Source organism: Galeopterus variegatus, unplaced genomic scaffold (assembly GCF_000696425.1).
Source record: "Galeopterus variegatus unplaced genomic scaffold, G_variegatus-3.0.2 Scaffold1644, whole genome shotgun sequence".
In the NCBI taxonomy this organism is placed as follows: Eukaryota; Metazoa; Chordata; class Mammalia; order Dermoptera; family Cynocephalidae; genus Galeopterus; species Galeopterus variegatus.
The window spans coordinates 339497-359054 of record NW_007727755.1 but is presented as its reverse complement, the minus strand read 5'-3'; the positions used below and the strand labels follow the sequence as shown (position 1 = coordinate 359054).

Here is a 19558-nt window from a genome sequence, read left to right as displayed (position 1 = left end):
TACCTCAGGGAGGTGCTGTAGGGGTGATCTTTCCTGCTGGCTCCACCCTGGAGCGAAGGCATCTAGTGGGGCTCTCCTGTCACCCACCAGCTTTCTCCAAATTACAGAAGTAAAACTACAGCCTAGAGGTGGGGTGGGAGGAGAAAAAGAAAAACAAAAATAAACCTACAACCTAGCAGGGAATCTGGAAAATAGGAAGCTGCCCACGTGTCATTGTCCCTGACATCCTCCCTTTCACACAGCCCCTGCTCGTCTCTGTCCGCATCTACGGTACCCACCTTCACATGGCTGTGTTCACGGTGAGTCTGTAGCTTTGCAGCTGCTTTACCATGTCCAATGAGCATTTCCCCGCCTGCTCCCAGCTTTAACTGCATCCACAGGTTTTGGCAAGTTAAATCTCTGTGGCCCTTCAACATACATACTTTTTCTATTCCTAGTCCCCTTTGGGGATTTCACCTCCTTTTTTTCTTTTATGCTGTTGAAACAAACTCCCCTTATTTGGGATCCTCTCCCCTCAAGAGTAGCTTTGGAGTAGGTAACAGGCTCCTCAGCACCTGATAGCCTCTAAAATCAAAGTGCCTTTTGTTCAGAGAAAAGGTTTCAGCACCAGGCATCATTGTACTTAAGCACACAGACAACCACGGGGGAACTGTGATGACTCCATGGACAGGCTTTTATCACCGCAGGCCTTGGGTCCTTTGACTAGTTTCCCCACTGCCCTTAGGGCCATGCTGACTGTGTGCCCATGACGCCTCAGGGGCTGGGCCACAGCCCTGTGTCTGTGGTCTCTGTTCACGCTTGCCACCTGGGGAGAAGGATCAGCCCTGGTTCCTACCCAGGCTTCTTAGAGCATATTTGGAATTGCGGGCTCCAGGACCTGCGCACTTGATTATATTCATGTCTTTCTGATAAGAGCTAAACTGTCGTCCTCCCCCCCCTTTAAATGTTGAAGTCCTACAGAGTGTGACTGTATTTAGACATAATTAAATTAAAAAGAGGTCATTAGGGTGGGCCCTAATTCAGTATGACTGGTGTTCTTATAAGAAGGGGAATTCTGGGCACAGACACGTAGGGAGGGAAGACGGTATCTGCAAGCCAAGGAGAGAGGCTGGCACAGACCCTGCCCTCAGAAGAAGCCAACCCTGCCGGCATCTCATCTCAGACTTCCAGCCTCCAGAGCTGTGAGACAAAGGTTTGTTGTTTTAGTCACCCAGGCTGTGGTAATCAGTTGTGGCAGCCCCGGTAAATGAATACACCTTCTTTCATTCGGGTCTACCGTCTGCTCAGATGTTCTTTGAAGCCCCAGTCCACTATGCTGAGTATTGTAGAAACCCAGTAGTTAGTAAAATAAACAACATCTTTGCCCTCATGGAGATTACACTCTAGTTAGGGAGACTAAGAAAAGCAAAAAACTCTAATGAGTGCTATATAAGAAAATAGGGCAATGAGATAAAGAGAAATAGGGCACAGATAGGGTAGACAGAATTCCTCTCTGAGGAGGTGACATTTTCTCAAAGACCTAAAAAATGAGTATAATCCAGATAGGTGGGGAGCATGGCAGAAGAGCAACACGCAGGCAGAGAAAGTCTGTGCAAAGGCCCTGAGGCAGGAAAGGGCTGGGTGTGCAGAAGAGGCAGGAAGCTGGCAAATGTGGCCAGGCTGCAGGGAGCCGAGGATGGGGAGGTGGGTGGGGACCAGCCTCAAGGCATTGGAAAGGAGCTCAGGCTTAATTCCTCTTTCATTTCTCAGGTTCATCACATTCACTCGCCACACCTGGCCAGTTACTTCACCAGATGCCCAACAGTCACGCACTGAAAGGGAAAAGCATATCCGAAGGAGCCCAATGCTGCTGCCACCCGCACCCTATTGCTTCAGGCATCTCAAACTGCAAACGTGACCCCTGTCACTACCGCCAGGAGCAGTAGAAAAAAACACAGAGACAAGGGAGAGAACGAATCATCCCTTCCAGCCCCTGCTGAGTATGCATGGTGAGGGACATATGGAAATTAATACGTGCAGCTCTGATAATATGGTTCTCCTCGGCATTTTGATTAAAAGCTGACGGTTATTAAATACCCTCCTTCTCAGCTCATCTCCGAAAGCCAATGTTGCTTTTCATTGTGAACTCTGATAACTGTCTCAATTCCATGTGCACTCCTGGGCTGAGCCGCTCTTGACTGCAGGCTAGTGTTTGAGGAAGATGGAGAAAATCAATATGAAATGTCAGGCGAGGGGGCAGACTGAACTTGTTTTCCCAGCTGCCACGAGCTGGGGGCCGCAGGAGCAGCAGCCAAACAAAGAACTAGAAAAGCACTAAAGAAGGTCGGCACTTTGGACAGTCAGGAAAAGGAATTTTGTTTGCTTCTTAATTAGATTAGGAAGCTGGCAGCTTGCAGTTCAGAGCTCTGCTGGTATTGGGATGGAGTGTGGCGAGGCAGGGCTTGGCAGAGGTCTTCAGGACACTAGCTAGCTCCTGAGCCTCCCTGGTGACTGTCCCCAGGGTTTTGTTTCCCCAGGGTGTCCCTGGGTGTGTGGCTTGACAGGCTTCCTGCTTCTTATGCCTGGATGACTGTTCCCTGTTCTCCACCCACGTCTCAGTCGTTAGGTCTTAACTCAGCAGTCACTGCCTTGTAAGGTTTCGTCACACCTACCTACATGCCTCTCTTTCATACCACTTTATTAAAGTTGCAATACTAGATACTAGATTTGTTTGTTATTCTGGTATTAATGCGTCTTTACTCCTTAGACAAGGTGCTTAATTTTATTTATTTATTTATTTATTTTTCCTTTTTGTCTTTTTTACTGACCGGTAACGGGATCGCAACCCTTGGTGTCATGCCCGTACCGGGGACCGGCAACGGGATCGCAACCCTCAGTGTTGCGCCCGCACCGTGCTCAGCCAGTGAGCGGGAACTGGTCTCCACATGGGATCCGAACCCTCAGCGGGAGCGCCGCTGCGCTCCCAAGCGGTGCACTCTCCAGTGCGCCACCGGGCCGGCCCAAGGTGCTTAATTTTATGTCAACCTGCCTGGGCCGTGGGGTGCCCAGGTGTTTGGTCAGACAGGCTGGGTGTTTCTGGAAGGGTGTTTTTGGATGAGCTGAACATTTAAATTGATAGACTGGGTAAAGTAGATTTCCCTCCCAGATGTGGATGGGCCTCATCCAATCAGTTGAGGGCCTGAATAGAATAAAAAGGCTGACCCTCCTGCAAGGAAGAGGGAATTAAGCTGGGATATTGGTTTTCTGTTTGTTTTTTTTGGACTTGACCTGAAATGTTGGTTCTTCCTGAGCCTTCATCTTGCTGGCCTTTGGACAAGAACACCGCCATGGGTTCTCCTGAGTCTTCAGTTGCTGATTGAAGATCTTGGGACTTGTCAAGCCTTCATAATCATGTGAGCCAATTTCGTATAGTAAGTCTCTTTATACACACATGCGCACACCCTGTGAGCTCTGGTTCTCTGGAGAACCCTGATGAATTCGGCGATCTCTAAGAGGGAGGAAACTAGGTCTGTGTGGGCTCATCATTGTGTCCTCAGAGTCTGAGACAAGCCTGACAGGCACTATGTGCTCAACAAATGTTAATTTAATAAATGAATAATGGGGCCCCCTTTATGTGGCAAAAGGGTTGGGTTTCAAGCATCTTTCAGCTGCAGGCCTGGAACAGGGGTTCAGGAGGAATAACTGTGATGACTGCTGCTGCCCTTTGCTGATGCCCGTGTGCCCGGCAGAGTACTAGGATCTCACACTCATGACGACATGTGCTTCTCGAGAACAGCCAGCCCTATGACACTGTTCTTAATATTTCTACTTTCAAATGAGCAACTTGGGGTTCACAAGGATCAAACAACTTGCCTGAGGTCACACGGGCAGTGAGTGTCGGAGCTGAGTTCTGATTCCAAACCATCTGCTCTGACCCACTATAGTTCTGAAAGTCTCTAAGGTAAAGGAAAAAGTCTCCTTTTTCCATCTTGAGCTCAAGGTTTATCAAGCCTCTCAGTCAGGTCTGACTCCAAAGCCCAGGCTGGTGTCCGCTGCTATGAGGACGCCAGGGCTCCTTGGGCCATCTCTGGCATGCACCCTGGGTCCGTGGCCCTTCAGCCTGGTTGTGCCTCACTCACCAGAGAGGCCCTGCCTCCTGAGGAGCCTGTGTCACCTCACACGGCTTGTCCCAAACTGAGCCCCAACCCTTCCCTCTCTCCCAGCATGGCCTCCCATCAGTTCCTATCCCTACGTGTCATTATCAACCCTCACACATACGTTTATTTACTAAATAAATATTTACTGACCACCTACTTATGTGTCAGGCCTTGACAATACAATGTGAGCAAACCAGATTCAGTGCCTGGCCTCAGAGAGTTTACTGTCCAGAGGGGAATGACACTGAACAAGTCGTATCACATCCAAGTGTGATGAATGCCAACCTCAAAGTTATTTTAAAATAAAATGTTCCTTTTTCCCTTCCTATCCTTTCGATTTCCATAACCACCATCCTTATCTAGGTTGTGAACTTCCCTTGTATTGAGACTACAGCAAAACTTTCTAACTCCTGTACCTTCTTCATATCACCACTGTGCTAACCTTACGTAAAACACAAATTCTATTAACTCTGCTCTCCAGCAAGACGATCTCAAATTGCTCCCCACATACTAGGAAATGTGCTTCTCAAATGGGGTCACATGTATGTATCCTTGGGGGTCAGGGATGGGGGAGAGCATGGGGGTGCACCAGGGGGTATAGAAAGCCATGGGATAACTGCTTCACCTTTTGGGAACAGTGATTATTCTTGAAATTTGGGGGTCAGGTGGAAATGTCATTATTAAACTGAAAATAGACATTTTACTGGGGTAAAATGCAAAATTCACATGAAATTTTAGATAGAAAAATAAGACTTCAAAGAAAGTCGCCTGTGGTCAGCACCTCCTTCAGGGTCATAGGTCTCTGACAGGCACGTGCTGTTTTGCCTTTGCTGATAGGACAGGCCACCCAGAGCACATCAGAGAGGTTAGATGGTCTCTGCATGCCCTTCTTCCATGGCAGCAGGGCTCACAGTCTGGCCCCATGGGAGCCATACTTGGTGAAAGAGTTTAACGAGAACTGGCTACCACAGAAGCTAGGCGCTGGGTATGAAGCGGGTTCTCAATGAATGAATGAATCAATCAATAAATGAATACATGAGAGCATAAACTTTTGACTCTGATCTTTAAGGATGAATACAATATAAGCCATCGTCCCTATTTGATTTATTAACTCAATATTCCCCTTTCCCCTAAGCCTGACACTTTTTAAGACTCTTTAAAGTTTTAAATCAATCAATAAATGAATACATGAGAGCATACACTTTTGACTCTGATCTTTAAGGATGAATACAATATAAGCCATCGTCCCTATTTGATCTTATTAACTCAATATTCCCCTTTCCCCTAAGCCTGACACTTTTTAAGACTCTTTAAAGTTTTCATGTACTTTATTAACTTTAGAATTTTGTCCATTCTGTGGGCACTGCCAAACATATCCTTCCTTCTGTTCCCCACCTAATCAAATCCTGCTTGTACTTCAACACTCGACTACCAGCTCCCCTGTGTGAAACCTCTGACAGCAAATGAGCCAATAAAAACCACCGAATGCACCCCAAGACATGCATCCCCCTTCTAGTCATACACCCACACACAGTGCCATCATGTCATTCATGTCACACAGGAATTGAAATTGAAAGCTGGGACTGCGGGAGAGAAAGGTCTTCACTTCTGGCTCTCCTCAGCACTCCACTTCTATTGGAGTGGAGGACAGTAACTAGCAGAATTGACGGTAGGACACACACAGCTCTAGTGTCTCCTGAGCATCTTGCAGCTGCACGTTGTTGAGCCCAACACTGGATATCGGTTGCCATTGCTTTCCAGGTCCCTCTGCTCTGGGGAGTGGTGTCTTTTCTAGAAATCCTCCCTGCTAGCCCCAGGCCCATCTTGTCTACATAGCACTGGCTGCCGGTGCCAGCAGGCTTCATCTGCTCACATCAAGATCTCCAGTCTTCGCTTTCTGCTTCCGAGCACTCAGCTCCTACCGGCTTTGGAGCTGCTTGGCTCTGTGAATGCCCTGAAAACTCCAGCGGGACCTGAGTGCCCATGAGACCCACTGCACTTTATTTCCTCTCTCTGAAGCTTTTCTCTGGTGCCCACTAGAAGTATTGGGACTTCCAGAGTGCTGATTCCCATAGCCATAACTCTACTGCCAAGATCTGTCTAGAACCCATCTACCCCTCCTATGTCCACATTGCCTCTTGTCCAGGCACCCTGTGACAGTCTCCTCATTGGACTCCCCCTGCCCCTCAGGCTCATGCTCTCCACAGCATCAAGAGTGAGGTTCTTAACACAAAGTTTGTGTTGTGTCACAATGTCATTTAAACCCTTAACTGACAGGGGTCATCTCTGTACCCAAATGTGTTGGAATTGAACATGAGGTTTCATTTTTACTGAATTACCAAACGTGGATGTGACTCGAGTCAGACCAACATGCGTAGATTCTTTACTCCCCATGACTCCAATGTAGGAAAGGACATCAAAGCCTCCCAGCACCTCCCCTCCCTGCCCCTGCTTGTCAGGAACCAGTGGCCCACCCACCCAGTCACCCTTGGGCTGCTACTCACACTTGGTGTGCCTGTCACACAGGGCCGACGCCCTCATGTCGCACAGCCGGATTGTCCCTTTGCTGCTGCTATACACAAAGGTGTTACAGTGATGCGGGTGGAACTCGGCTGCTGTGATCACCTCCGTGAGCTCCTCCATGTTAGCCGGCTTAATGTCCACGATATCTGGCACAGACGAGTCAAGAAGCGAACGAGGAGAGGCAGAAACTCGGGGAGCGGGGACTGGCAATGGCACCACCTTATACAAGTGTAACGTGTTAGCATTCACCATGCACATGGCAGATCCTCGCTGTAACTCTTAGCAAAGACACACATATTATTGGTCCTAGGCAGGTGGGGTTCAGAGACTTTCGGGAAATGGTCCAGGGTAACCCAGTAGGTCAGAGGTAGCATTAGAACTCAGGTCTCTTGACTCCTTATCAGTGTTTTATCTTGTACGACACATAGAAGACATCTATTTGTGACCAAAGCTACCTGCTCACGTGATCATGCTAAAATGTGCCAAGTTGCAGAGACTTTTGTTTCCTGTTTTCTAACAGTGGTTAAGGAACTAGTCCTATTCCAACTGAAGAATTCAATTTATTTGAATCCTTACCTGGATTCCTGGACTGATAAATGATATCTAGGATAGACTACAAATCCTCTTCCATGAAATCCCTGAGACCTTCTTTAATAATGTATTGATGATAATGCTAATAATAACAGTTGCTACCATTTACTGAGCAATTACTATAGGTCATTCACTGTGCAAAGCATATCATTTACTTTGTCTCACTCAATCCTTACAACACTTTTCCTATCCCCATTTTTCAGGGGTGGAAAAAGAGGCTCTGGGTGTGTAAATTAACTTGCTTCTAGTCACAGGGCTAATGAGTGACAACACTAGGATTTCATCCCAGGTACAAAATCTGTGCTGTTTCACAATTATGCAAAATTTCTCTCATTTAAGATATACAGAATGTCTAGTCTCCATAAGCTCTAAAGTAATTTACTTCAGAGCTTGTGTGGGAGTTTAAGCATCAGAAAGAAGCCATCTAGTTATATGGCAGGAGAGTTTTAGGCTGCCATGGAACATGCCCTTAGTTTTATCATCTGATCAAGAATTATAACTCTGTTTTCAAGACCATATCCTTATATATTGGAATGAAATGTTTAGCTTTCCATTTACAGAGGTGACTCAGCAGAAACAAACACTTTCTGTAGGTGTCTGTCCCGGGTGAAGGTGCGGGTTTGTACTGAACCCTTCATACCCCTACTGAGAGCTGGGGTGGGCAGAACGCAGGTTGGAAGGCACCGGGCTGTGGATGAGGTGAGGTCTGAGGACCCAGCAACTTCCTGCACAGGAACAGGCCCTGTGATGTGGATGCTGTTATTCAGGAAAGCTCACAAAGATGATTCCCACTTTTCCTAGATGTCACCACCTGTGAGCACCTTTGTGACTTTTGCCTCATCTGTGAATCATCAGGGAGTAATTTTTACTCAACATTTTCTCTTCAGATCAACTTTAAATGGACTCAGTTTTTCTTAGTCTCATGTAAACAGTAATCCAATATTCCTAAAATCATGGGTTTCATGAGCTATTTACCCTTTTACTGAAATACATGAAAATAAATGTATAACAATTAAAATGAAAATGTGTGTGTGCCAAGGAGCTTATATACCACCTTTCGGAAAACAGTGCATTGAATCAACAAGCAATAACTTGATATAGACTGGAATGGATGAAAGTCTTCTATACTTTTCATGAAGCAAGTAGCAGCATCCCCTCCTTAGGGTTTAGATGAGGTATAAGCAAATGCACTGGTATTTTTAGTCCCACCAGAATTAACAAAGTAGTCATCTATTATTGAACATCACCTATGCTCCTGTTACAACTATTTCAACATGCAATTGTTGCAATGATAGCTTTGTATTTGGCTGTGCCCCATTCCCCTTCCATTATCTCTTATAAATCCCGTTGGGTTCTTTCCCAAATCAGCTTGAGACTGAGCTAACATCACATTTTCCCCCACCAAACCCAGATGCAAATGTTACTTGAGTCTTCAGGGCATGTAGATCCCCTGGATTCACAAACTATTACCTTTCAACTCAACTTCTGCCAGAGTTATAAATACCATTGCAGTCACACCCCACGCTGGAGAGCGAGAACAAGAGCCTGTGCTACTCAGGAGGGGGCTCCAGGCTACAGTTATGATGTCCTCCCCAGCTGCCCCATCCCTGTCCTGGGCTTTGTGGCCATGACATGGGGTGGGTAAGCAGAGGTTAGTGTTCAGCTGTCAGATTTCATCACCATCCAGAAGAAGCCTTGATTCCCTACTGTGCCAGTGAGCATGTTTCTCTTTTCCCGAAATAGGGAAAGAAAATCTGGTGTCAGCTTTCTCAACCTCTACCAGTAGAGCTCTAAACACAAGCTTAACTGGAAGGGATCTTGGCTGTGTGGGAGGGGGAGATGCTATAGCTACAGTTATTTTTTCCCTCCTAAAAATAAAGCCCAAAAGTCAGAACGTGTGAAAACAAGTGCTTATACATATCTATAAGACCAGGAACATCCCCACCACCAAGGATGCCATTATGGGGATGTAATCTGGAATATGCTTAGGGCTGCTGCTATTCAATCTTTCCTTCCTCCCACTCATCCAGGACCTCTAAGCCACCTACCTCCCATGCCTCATCCCCAGGCCCTCGGCTTCTTTCTTCCTGCAGGTCTGAGTCTGCCTTTTGACTAGAGAGCTTGTTTGGGTATGACTCTATGGTGTTCAGGGGATAAACTATGACTCGTTCCCTCTTTTTACCAGCTATGGTGATGAAGACAGAGGAGGAAGACAACAGCAGCAGCAGCTAACATTTACAGGTGCTGGGCCTGGCTTGTGCTCAGCTCTCTACAGTTGCTGACTCACCTGCCCCTCATCTCAGCCTTACGATGCCAGCACTATTACAAGCCCATTTTATGGCTGAGAACACAGTGACTAAGATAAATTACTCAGGTCATATGACTTGTGGGGGACAGAGCTGGGATTAGAACTGAAGTCTGCCTGATTCCAGAGCTTGGGTTCTTTACCACAATGCCACTCTGTCTCCCCTGAGAATGGCCTCACTAAGCCAGCCTTTCTGAGTGTGACAGTTCTGGCTCTCTTGAAATGACCTCTGGCTAATCCGAGAGCAGCTCTCTCTCTCTCTCCTGCTTTGAGCTCATGCTGTCTGAATTCACTTACCGCTTTGGTAGCCATATTTTTCAGAACCAGAATTTTTTTATGTCCTATGATACGATAAATTTTTTTGAACCAGAAGTTGGGACAGAAACCTGACAAGGCTTTCCGGGATTGTTATCTGATGGGGGATTTGCTGAGTTCTGGAAACATTCAAGAGAAGGAGTCTAGTTGCCAAAAATTCAATGGCTTATGGGGATGATGGGAGAGGATATTTCATGTCTGCATTCTCTGGAAACCCAGGGATTTTCCTTTATGTTGTTCTAAAGAGAGATGCATGTCTTCAGCACATGTAGTTTTGCCCTTCAGGAAAGGAGGAAGAGATGAGCAATACCTTCTCCTGCATTATCTTGAAGATGGAATGATGCATTTTGACAGTCAATTTTCTCTTCCTTATCCTTTAGAGCTCTCTATCCATATTTTTCCCCTGTTGTCCCAAAGAACTAAACAGCAAAAGCAAAACAAAGCATTGGATTCATGGCTAATATACAACCCAGACAGCCAACAGATTGCTATTAAATTAACCCTGGGGCTTGACAGATCCAGTCTTCCTGACCCCAACTGCTTTCGGCATTCCTTATTAATACTGAGCCCAGGCAAATTACATCTGCTAACAAAAGGGGTTAATCTGGCTCTCTGCTGGGACTCTGGAGGCAGCTCTGAGGATAGGAGGGGGCACAGCCAACTTGGCAGCTGAGCTCCAAGGCAGAGGTGGGAAGGTGAGGGCCCGCTGTGCCAGGCAGTAGCCTGAGGCATCATTTAAAATAATAATTGAAGACACTGGGAGGTCACCCCTTAAGGGATCCTCTTCAAACAATTAAGAAGCCAGAGCCATAAATTACATTAGTGGTGGGGTGAGGGAAGGAGATGGTCATGGCAAGATGGTAAGGGGTAGCATGGGGGCCACTCAAAAGTCATTTCCTTAATTCCAAGTTTGGAAAAGGCTTTCCACACACACACAAAAAGTGTATTTTGACAATATAAAAGAAAGAGATTGACAACAACCTAGATGAATATATAGAAATAGGGCAGCAATTAAGTGAATTTTTATCTATCTCACTAAGTTGTTTTTGCAGTGAAATTTCTAAGCCTATAAAGGACCATAGCATGCAAAATTCTAACTGTAGTAAAATCTTAATGTCATTTAAAATTTACACTCTGAAAATGATTAGCTAAAACGCAAGACACTAAAATTTTAGTGATAGTTATATCAGGGTCTGTGATTTTTTTTTCTTTTCAATTATCAGTACCATCTCCACGTTTTCTTTTCATAATACTTTCTACGCTTATTACATATATTATTTTAGATGACAAAAGTTAGGTGAAAGATATATAGTCTGACCATAGCCACATAAAATAAGAGAGAGAGAAAGGAAGGTAAATAAGTATAACATGGTAAGTTAGATAGTGATAATGGCTAAGCAGAAAAGTAAAGCAAGGAAGGGAGACAGAAAGCGAGAGAGAGAACGAGAGAGAGAGAGCTAGAGAGAGAGAGAGAGAGAGAGAGCGAGAGAGAGAGTCCTAGATTGAATAGAAGAAAGGTTTCTGTGTAAATCAAGAGTTTTAATATTTTTTGGCTTTTCTCTTTTCTTTTTCCTGAGTCCATATTGTCGAATTAGCTAGCATTTAGTTAAAATTATGATGCAAATCCACCGTATACAAAGAAAAATTGGTGGAGAGCTCATTTCATTTTTCCAAAATCACAACAATAAATACATATTATTAAACAAGGAAAACACTAAAAATAAAAAAATAGTTTCTCTGGCTTAGAATAATTCATGAGAAAGTTGAAAGACCAGAACCTCATCTCTATGCGTAAAGTTCAAGATAATATTGTGGTAAATATTGTGATTGTAAAAAATGGGGCCAGGAGATTGGGATTCAGTTTTGATTCCATCTCTATTTTGCTAAGTGAACTTGGGAAACTCATTTTATTTCTCTGGGTTTCAGTTGCTTTGCCTTTAAATGGGCATAATCATATTTGCTCTGTCAGCCTCTAATAATTTTGATCAAACAAGGTAATAGAGAAAAAATTATTTATTAATGGTTTTATACTGGGGTGAATAATCTCATCTTCTGAAAGAAGCACATATTTCTCCAAGGATAGCATTTACATGCATTGGCTTTGTGGGCTTTTGAAGGTGACTATCCTCACATGTCTCTATCTTATCTTTGCTGATTTTGCTGATACTGAAAATACCTCCCCCCTCACACCCAACTCCCCCCAAGTTCTGTCTAAGACAATAGAGGATAGGAGAGCCAATTAGGATGCCTTTCTTCAGGGCTGAGTGTTATTGAGATTGGCCAAGCTGTAGAGTGGAGTCTGTTTACTTGGGTAAGGTATCCACGTTCAAAAGCAGCTGAGGCTTTTCACATCCCACTTAAAGTCTGCTAGTACTGAAGGTGGAAAAACAATCATATCTTGGCCTTGAACAATGAGAATATTAGAGTTAGATTCTCTTTTAGGGGACATGAGTTGCTTTGAGGTCTTTTTTCCTTTCCAAAGTCTGAATTTAATCTTTGGATATTAAGAAATGATTACAAAGCATCCAGATCTTATTAGCTGAAAGGACACATTGCTTGATGACAAGACATTGGAGATCTCCAAAAAAAGGACTCCAAGGGATATTCCTCTATTAAGAGCTTAAAATAAGCCAATGTGCAAATATTCATGAAGTGTTTGCCAATTGCTAGGCTCAGTATGAGGAAACTGACAGAGCCACATGGTACCATATTAAATATGTACTGGGCTGCAAAAGACTTTGGGCTGAGACATCCTTTAGGATTGGGGGTGCACTTGAAAGCCCCATAATCATAAAATCTTTCCTACTCATGTAGGACAGACAGCCCGAAATCCCACCACTAGAACATTTCCAATTCAAAGACCAAGTCACATGTTACATTCATTATGAAGCATTCCAGCGTTCCTTTCATGATCCTTCTTATCCTGTGCATACTTAGTGCCTTGGGCACACTTCTGTGAGAACATCAACTATACATTATTATAATTATTTGAATAGTTTGAGATGGTGCGATATAATAGATTTTACTTGAGTTTATAGTAAAAGAGGTGTAGATCTTAATCCCAGTTCTGTGACCAATTACATCATTTGCAATGCCTTTGAACTTGTTAACTCATGCACCAAAAGTGGAGGAAAAGTACGGGAGATAATGTGTGTAACACACCTGGCACTTAACACAGGCTCAAAAAATGATGGACTTATCTTTCCTTGAGTGGTTATATGTCTGTCTCCTTCTGTCCACATACTCATTTTGATGGCTTTGTGGTATGTTAACTTGGTTAGGCTGAACCACAATGCTTAGAATTCCCTTTCTCGTGTGTTTCATGTTAGGGCGGGCTACCAGGGATATTCTCTCTGGGGAGCCAGAGCACAAAAGGCAGGAAGCAACAATTTTGCAGCATATACACACCTCCCAGTCCTTCAGTCAAACCTCATCTAGGTGCTGTTCAAAGGGATTTTACAGATGTGATGAAAGGCCTTAATCATTTGACTTTAAGTTATTCAAAAGGAAGTTTATTCTGTATGGGCCTGACTTAATCAGTTGGGAAGCTAAATGCTCAGGCCTTCCTTGAAGGCTGCTGGGTCTTCAGTTGCTCTCCCTTGCCCCTAAATCTCCCTTCCTGACCACCCCCTGTGGACAGTGTCAGCTCATGCCTGTGGGGTTCCGGCCTGCTCATGATTTTCCCTTCCTTCCTGCCCTACAGATTTTGGACTTGCATGGCCAGCCACACAATTGCAAGGCCCAGTCATTGTAATAACTCAGTCACCCTCCTTCACTCTCCCTCCTCCACCCACCCTCTTTCTCTTTATCTGTATACACACACTCCTCTCCTACTGTTTCTGTTTCTCTGGCTGACATCTGATTGATACACCACCCTCCAGATTATAAGGGCTATGACAACAGGGGTAGAGTTTTATTATCTTCAGCATCTTTAATGCACATAGTAAGTGCTCAGTAAATGTTCATGGCTTTTAATTTAATTCATTCCTATGATTTAGCAGCCTACTCTAGGCATTTTTTTTTAAGTGCAAAAAACACACCATAGGTCAACAGGCCAAGCTACCAGGGCTGCATAGTGTGAATTGTTTAGTCTATAGTTTTCTTAGGAGAGAACAAGATTCAAGCAACTAGGTAAGAAGAAAGGGGGTTGGGGAAATGCTCCACATAATAATAGCTACCATTCATTAAGTCTTCACTCTGTGCCAGGTGCTCTGCTAAATACTTTATAGGATTACCTCATTTAATCCTCACAACAGCCTTATACGATAGATCCTATTATTATTTCCATTAACTGATGAGGAAACTGAGGGTTAGAGAGATGCTAAGTAACTTGTCAAGGTTATACAGATTGTAGGAGATGACGCTGGATTCAAATTCAGTAAATCTGACTCCAGATTCTACATTCCAAGTACTAAGCTATACTGCTCTGAGGAAGCTCAAGAAACCCAAGAGAAGTCTGCATAGTTGAATTCATGCCCTATCCCTTGACAACATGAAGTTCAAATATGAAGTTTTTCCTCCCTGTGGGAAGAGAAATACCATCTCATAGAGCCTCTGATAGGGAGGGCCAACACCCACACAAGCAAGGCACCCAGCCTGGGAAAACCCACCAAGGCTGCTGTTAATACAGGAAGAAGGGGGCTGCCCTGGCACATAGGCTAATGTGATGGATATGTCACTAGAAGGGATGCTCTCCTTTTAACTAAATACCAGTTTGAGATTGTATGTACAGGTGATCCCCTAGCAGGATGAAAGCCACTGAAGCAACAAAGGAGAGAAATTTGTACTAGGCCCCACAGCTTCCTCCAAAACCTGCCTGGCAGAATCACACTGGGTTAAAAGGAAGGCTGCTGTCCATGGTACTAAGCTGTGCTAGAAGCTGGAAGCCAAGAGTTGAGTCTATGTGGTCCCTTGATCAAGGAGTCAATGCAGAAAGGCCTTCGCTCAGTTGACAAATAGAGCTGCAAGGCTGCTAAGACCAAGGTCAAGGAGGAAGTACCCCTGGAGTTCATTTGATTTTCTTCCAGAGAAATCCTCTGTCTCATGCCCAGAAATGGGACTTCTGCAAGGTGTGGCTTCTGCTAACCTCCCAGCCTTGCTCATACATACCATGGTCCATCTCACTCTCTGGGCCCAGTGACAGTGGTCTTCTTAGAGTTCCTCCAACAGGGCAAGCTCCCTACTGCCACAGGACCTTTGTACGTGCCGACAAATCTCTCCACATCTCTTTGCCAAGTTAGCTCCACACTCTTTCTGTTTCAGATCACAACCCAATAATCAGTTCCTCACCAAGCCTTCTTTTATTTTTTAGTCTACATGAGGTTTTTAAAAAATTAATTCACAGAATCATGTTCTCTTTTGTCACAGAACTTATCTCAGTTTGTAATTATATAGTCATTAGTGAGATTATTTGATGAATGTCATTGTGAAAGCAGAAAATTTGTTTTTTGGTTTTTATTTTATTTTATTTTATCACTTTTGTATCCCCAGGCTCAGTGCAGTACCTGGCACAAATGAGGTGAATGTCATTGTGAAAGCAGAAAATTTGTTTTTTGTTTTTTATTTTATTTTATCACTTTTGTATCCCCAGGCTCAGTGCAGTACCTGGCACAAATGAGGCGATCAATACATAGTTGTTGAGGGCTGTGTCTATACTCTTACTTCATATGATCTATTTAATAGGTCCTGTGTTGAACTAGATAAGAAGCCAGGCCAAGTCATTCTTAGTCTTGAGAAAAGAGTTCAAAGGATCCTAGATACTATAATTTTCATAAAGAAGAGACATCTTTTAATAGCAATTTTCATTTATTAAAAGTTAGGGTTGCCTCTTGCTCTAAAGAATTATTAATCTAGAAATGAGTTATTACAGTTTGTATATAGTTCACTCATTAAGACCAAAGTTTGACCACTTTAAGCCAGAACCTGTTATACGAGAGGGGGACAGACTGGCTATGGATGGAAGGGAGAGGATTCATGGCCACGATGTTTAGGAGTGCCTCACTCTGATTTGGTGCTAAACACAAGGCTTTGGATCTTAGAGATCCTGCAAATATCTAGTAACTAGGGTGTATTGAGCAACATCTTGCAAAGAGTTCTCAACTGCAGAACCAAAGGAGGAGTCTAGAATTGACAAGATGACCTAGATAATGAATTCAGCAGAATAGAATGCACCATCACAACATTCAACTTTTCTAGTTTCCTTGTCCTTTCAATAATAACCAGGATTGTGTTAGTCCCTGTGTATTGATCATTTATTTACTCAGCAAGGTACTGCTCTAAGAGTGTGTGTGTGTGTGTGTGTGTGTGTGTGTGGTTAATTCTCATAATCCTCTTTGATAGAGCTCCTCTCTAAGATGATGAAACAGAGGCTTAGATAAATCAAGAAACATGTTAAAGTTCAGATAGCCCGAGAGTGGTAGAGCTGGGTGAAAACTCTGTGCTTGTCAGACAGCAAAGCCTGAGTTCTCAACCATCAGGCCAATGTCACACTGATTGTCAGTCACTGGAAGCAATCACTCTTTTCTAACCATATTTTCAGACCACTTGTCTTACTATTTGATTCTTTACATATACTTACCTTGTAATTAAAATGGATTTTTCAATATCTGTGAAATCACAGGATTGATATGATAGTTGTGTTTTCTAACATTCATTATCATAAATACATAATTATGAAAACAACAAAAAAGTCTATGTTTTGCTTAGAAGCACCTTGCCTTCTATCCTCGTGGTACTATACCATGCTTTGGGAAACCCACAATATTCTATCCTAAGCCATGTTTCTTCTGCCTCCTTTGTGGATAAGAAACATTATAAAAGTAGGTACTAAACAACATACAATTTAAGACCTGCTTGGTGGCTGGTATTTTTCTGAGGCTGTTTTGCAAGATAGCCACTTCCTACCCCAGAGGTGGCTGCACTTGACATTATAAAAGTAGGTACTAAACAACATACAATTTAAGACCTGCTTGGTGGTTGGTATTTTTCTGAGGCTGTTTTGCAAGATAGCCACTTCCTACCCCAGAGGTGGCTGCACTTCAGTAATGAGAGGCAAAGGGTCCCAGATTGTACAGTCTGCTCAGTGCTTAGGGCGGTCTGGTTGAAAAGAACTATATAGATATCAGTTATCATCATTCTCATGATGACAATGATTATTTTACATATGGCTGCTTTAAGGGTGGATGGCATGGTCTCATTTGTATGCCAGCATCTGGCAGGCTGTCACACATCTGCAGAATATAACCTGCACTGTGCTATTAATATTTCCCCTTTGCATTCTCCCCAAGGCATCTGTCTCCCAAAATGCCTAAAGAAACTTCCCTCTCCCTTGGAGGCCTAGAGGCAAAATTCAGAAAACATGTCACCTAGATGGGGAAAGCAGAAGCTGAGAGTGACAGCCAGCTAAGCCTGAGCAGATTTCTGGCTCTTGGAATAGATGGAAAGAGAGAAGGGGAACCACCACCCACACTTATTCTTTTAGCAGCTGCATTTCCAGGCAAAATCTGTAGGCAGTTTTCCGAGGCTCAGACAGTATGTCGCATCTGTTCTGTGATCTACAAAAGATGCCAGGCATAGTCCTGATGGTCAGTTCTCAGTGTCTCCAAAAATATCTCATAAATTGCTATTGCCTTCCCCGAAAAGCCTTGGGAGATGACAGGGCACTCTCTGTGGTGGAGACTAGCCAGCTGTGTGCCAAAACCAGGTCATTTTTCATGGGCACACAGCTAGACCACATTTCTCAGCCTGCTTCACAGTTGGGAGGCCACGTAGCTGAGCTCCATCCAATGGATTGCATGCTATTTCAGAGCCTGTCTCATAAGAATCTCCCCCTTTTGCAGTCCTGCAATAGATAATGGTGACACTGGGAATCTGCAGATGGAAGAAGCCTGAGTTTCTGAATTGTTCATTGGGCAAGTCTGTCTGATGATGGAGATCATCAATACTGGACTTTACAGGAGAAATAACCTTTTATGTGTTTGAGCCATTATGGGGGTCTATTTTATATGAGAACATTCAGAGCTTTATTATAAGTCTTAAAGTTATATTTCCAGGTTAGATTTCATGATCAACTGTCTATTGGATATCTTCACTTTGATGACCTCCCACTACTTCAAACTTGACAAGTCCAATCTACTTTCTACACATCAGAGAGTTCTATACATTGGAATACAGCAATGGATCATACGAAGTCCCTGCTCTTATAGAATTTATTCTGATATGGGGAAACCAAAAAAACCCAATTTCAAATATTGATAAATACAATGAAGATAACAGAGATAGAGATTTATTGTGGCTACTTGGGAGTTAATGGGAAAAAGTGCTTCTTCAGAGGTGACTTAGATTGAGGCCTGAACAATGACTTGTCCCTAGCCTTGTGAATTCTGGGGGGAGAGTATTCCAGAAAGGGAGAAGAGAAAATGCAAAGAATGGAAGAACAAAGTTTATTCAGGAACAGAAAAGTGGTTAGTTGGCTGAAGCAGAGTGAATTAGGGAAGAGTGATGTGATAGGATATCAAAGAGGGAGACAGGGAGAGGGTGTGAAGTCTTACAGGCCAAAGTAAATAACTTGGCTTTTATGCTAAGTTCAGTGGGAAGCTACTAGAGTGTTTTTAGCATGGAAATAATGATAGGATTACATGTTGAAAAGTCTACTCTGTTAAGTGAAGCATGTATGAGGGCACTTTAAAAAGTTCATGGAAAGATTCATATTATCTTCTAATTCTATTTTTCCATGACCTTTTTGAAGTACCCTTGTACTGAGTAAGAAAGTAAGAAAAAATGGACACCAGAGACCAGACAGGAGATTACTGCGGTCACACAGTTGGGAGAAAAAGTGACTTATAGTAGTGAGGGTTGGTTGGAGTGGAGATGGAGAGATATGAGTTGATTTGAGATCTATTTTAGAGGAAACACTGGTAGGGCTCATGGATAGATTGGGCTGGGAGTTGGGGAGCCTGGTGAGTGAAAGAAGAATCAATATTGACTGTCAGGTCAGTTGTTCAGCTGCCTGGGTGGGGAAACCATGAACTGAGATTGGGAATTCTAGTGAAAAATCAGGTTTGTGGAGGGACGGAACACATGATAGGTACTCAATAAATGGCCAATTTTATTATTAAATAGAGGGTCAAGACAGTGGCGTGAGAATACTGGCCCAGACACTCATTTAGCAGTTTTCTTGATGCCTCTAAATTTTACCTAAACAGGAGATGATGATACTTACATTATAGGGTTGTTATATCAAATATATGCTTGGGGGGTAGAAACTACAAGGAGGCATAATGGGGGCTTTAGGATTGCTAGTAAAGTTCTGTTTCTTCATGTGGATGCTCATTACGGGTGTGTGTGATCAGTGAAATTTCATCAAGCTGTAGAAGTATGATATGTGCACTTGTCTGTATGCATATTCTATTTCAATAAAGAGGTAAAAATGAGATACCATAACTAAAGTTTTTAGTGCAAGTGCTTGGAACTTAATAAATGGAAGCCACTATTGTTTTCCCTATTATAATACAACAAAAACCATCTTATGTATATCTGTGGTCCATGCTGTCCATACAGACCACTTACAAATCCTTAAACCGAGGAAGGAATGCTAACTGAACTCTAGGATCTTATTATTGATAAAAATTGTAGAGGATTCTTAAAGCATATGTACTTCACAGGGCCTGGTTTTCCAAAGCCTTGCAGT

General features: G+C 43.5%; 1 protein-coding gene across 1 annotated transcript in view; it reads right to left on the bottom strand.

The window, feature by feature from the left end:
* Window positions 1-6632: 6632 nt before the first annotated feature.
* The window catches only part of LOC103594915 (serine/threonine-protein phosphatase 2A 55 kDa regulatory subunit B beta isoform-like), a 238037-nt gene continuing 225111 nt past the window's right edge, over window positions 6633-19558 (bottom strand). Inside the window, 1 exon segment of the mRNA XM_008578205.1 lies at window positions 6633-6805. Within this exon segment, the coding sequence (XP_008576427.1) occupies window positions 6633-6805 (173 nt within the window).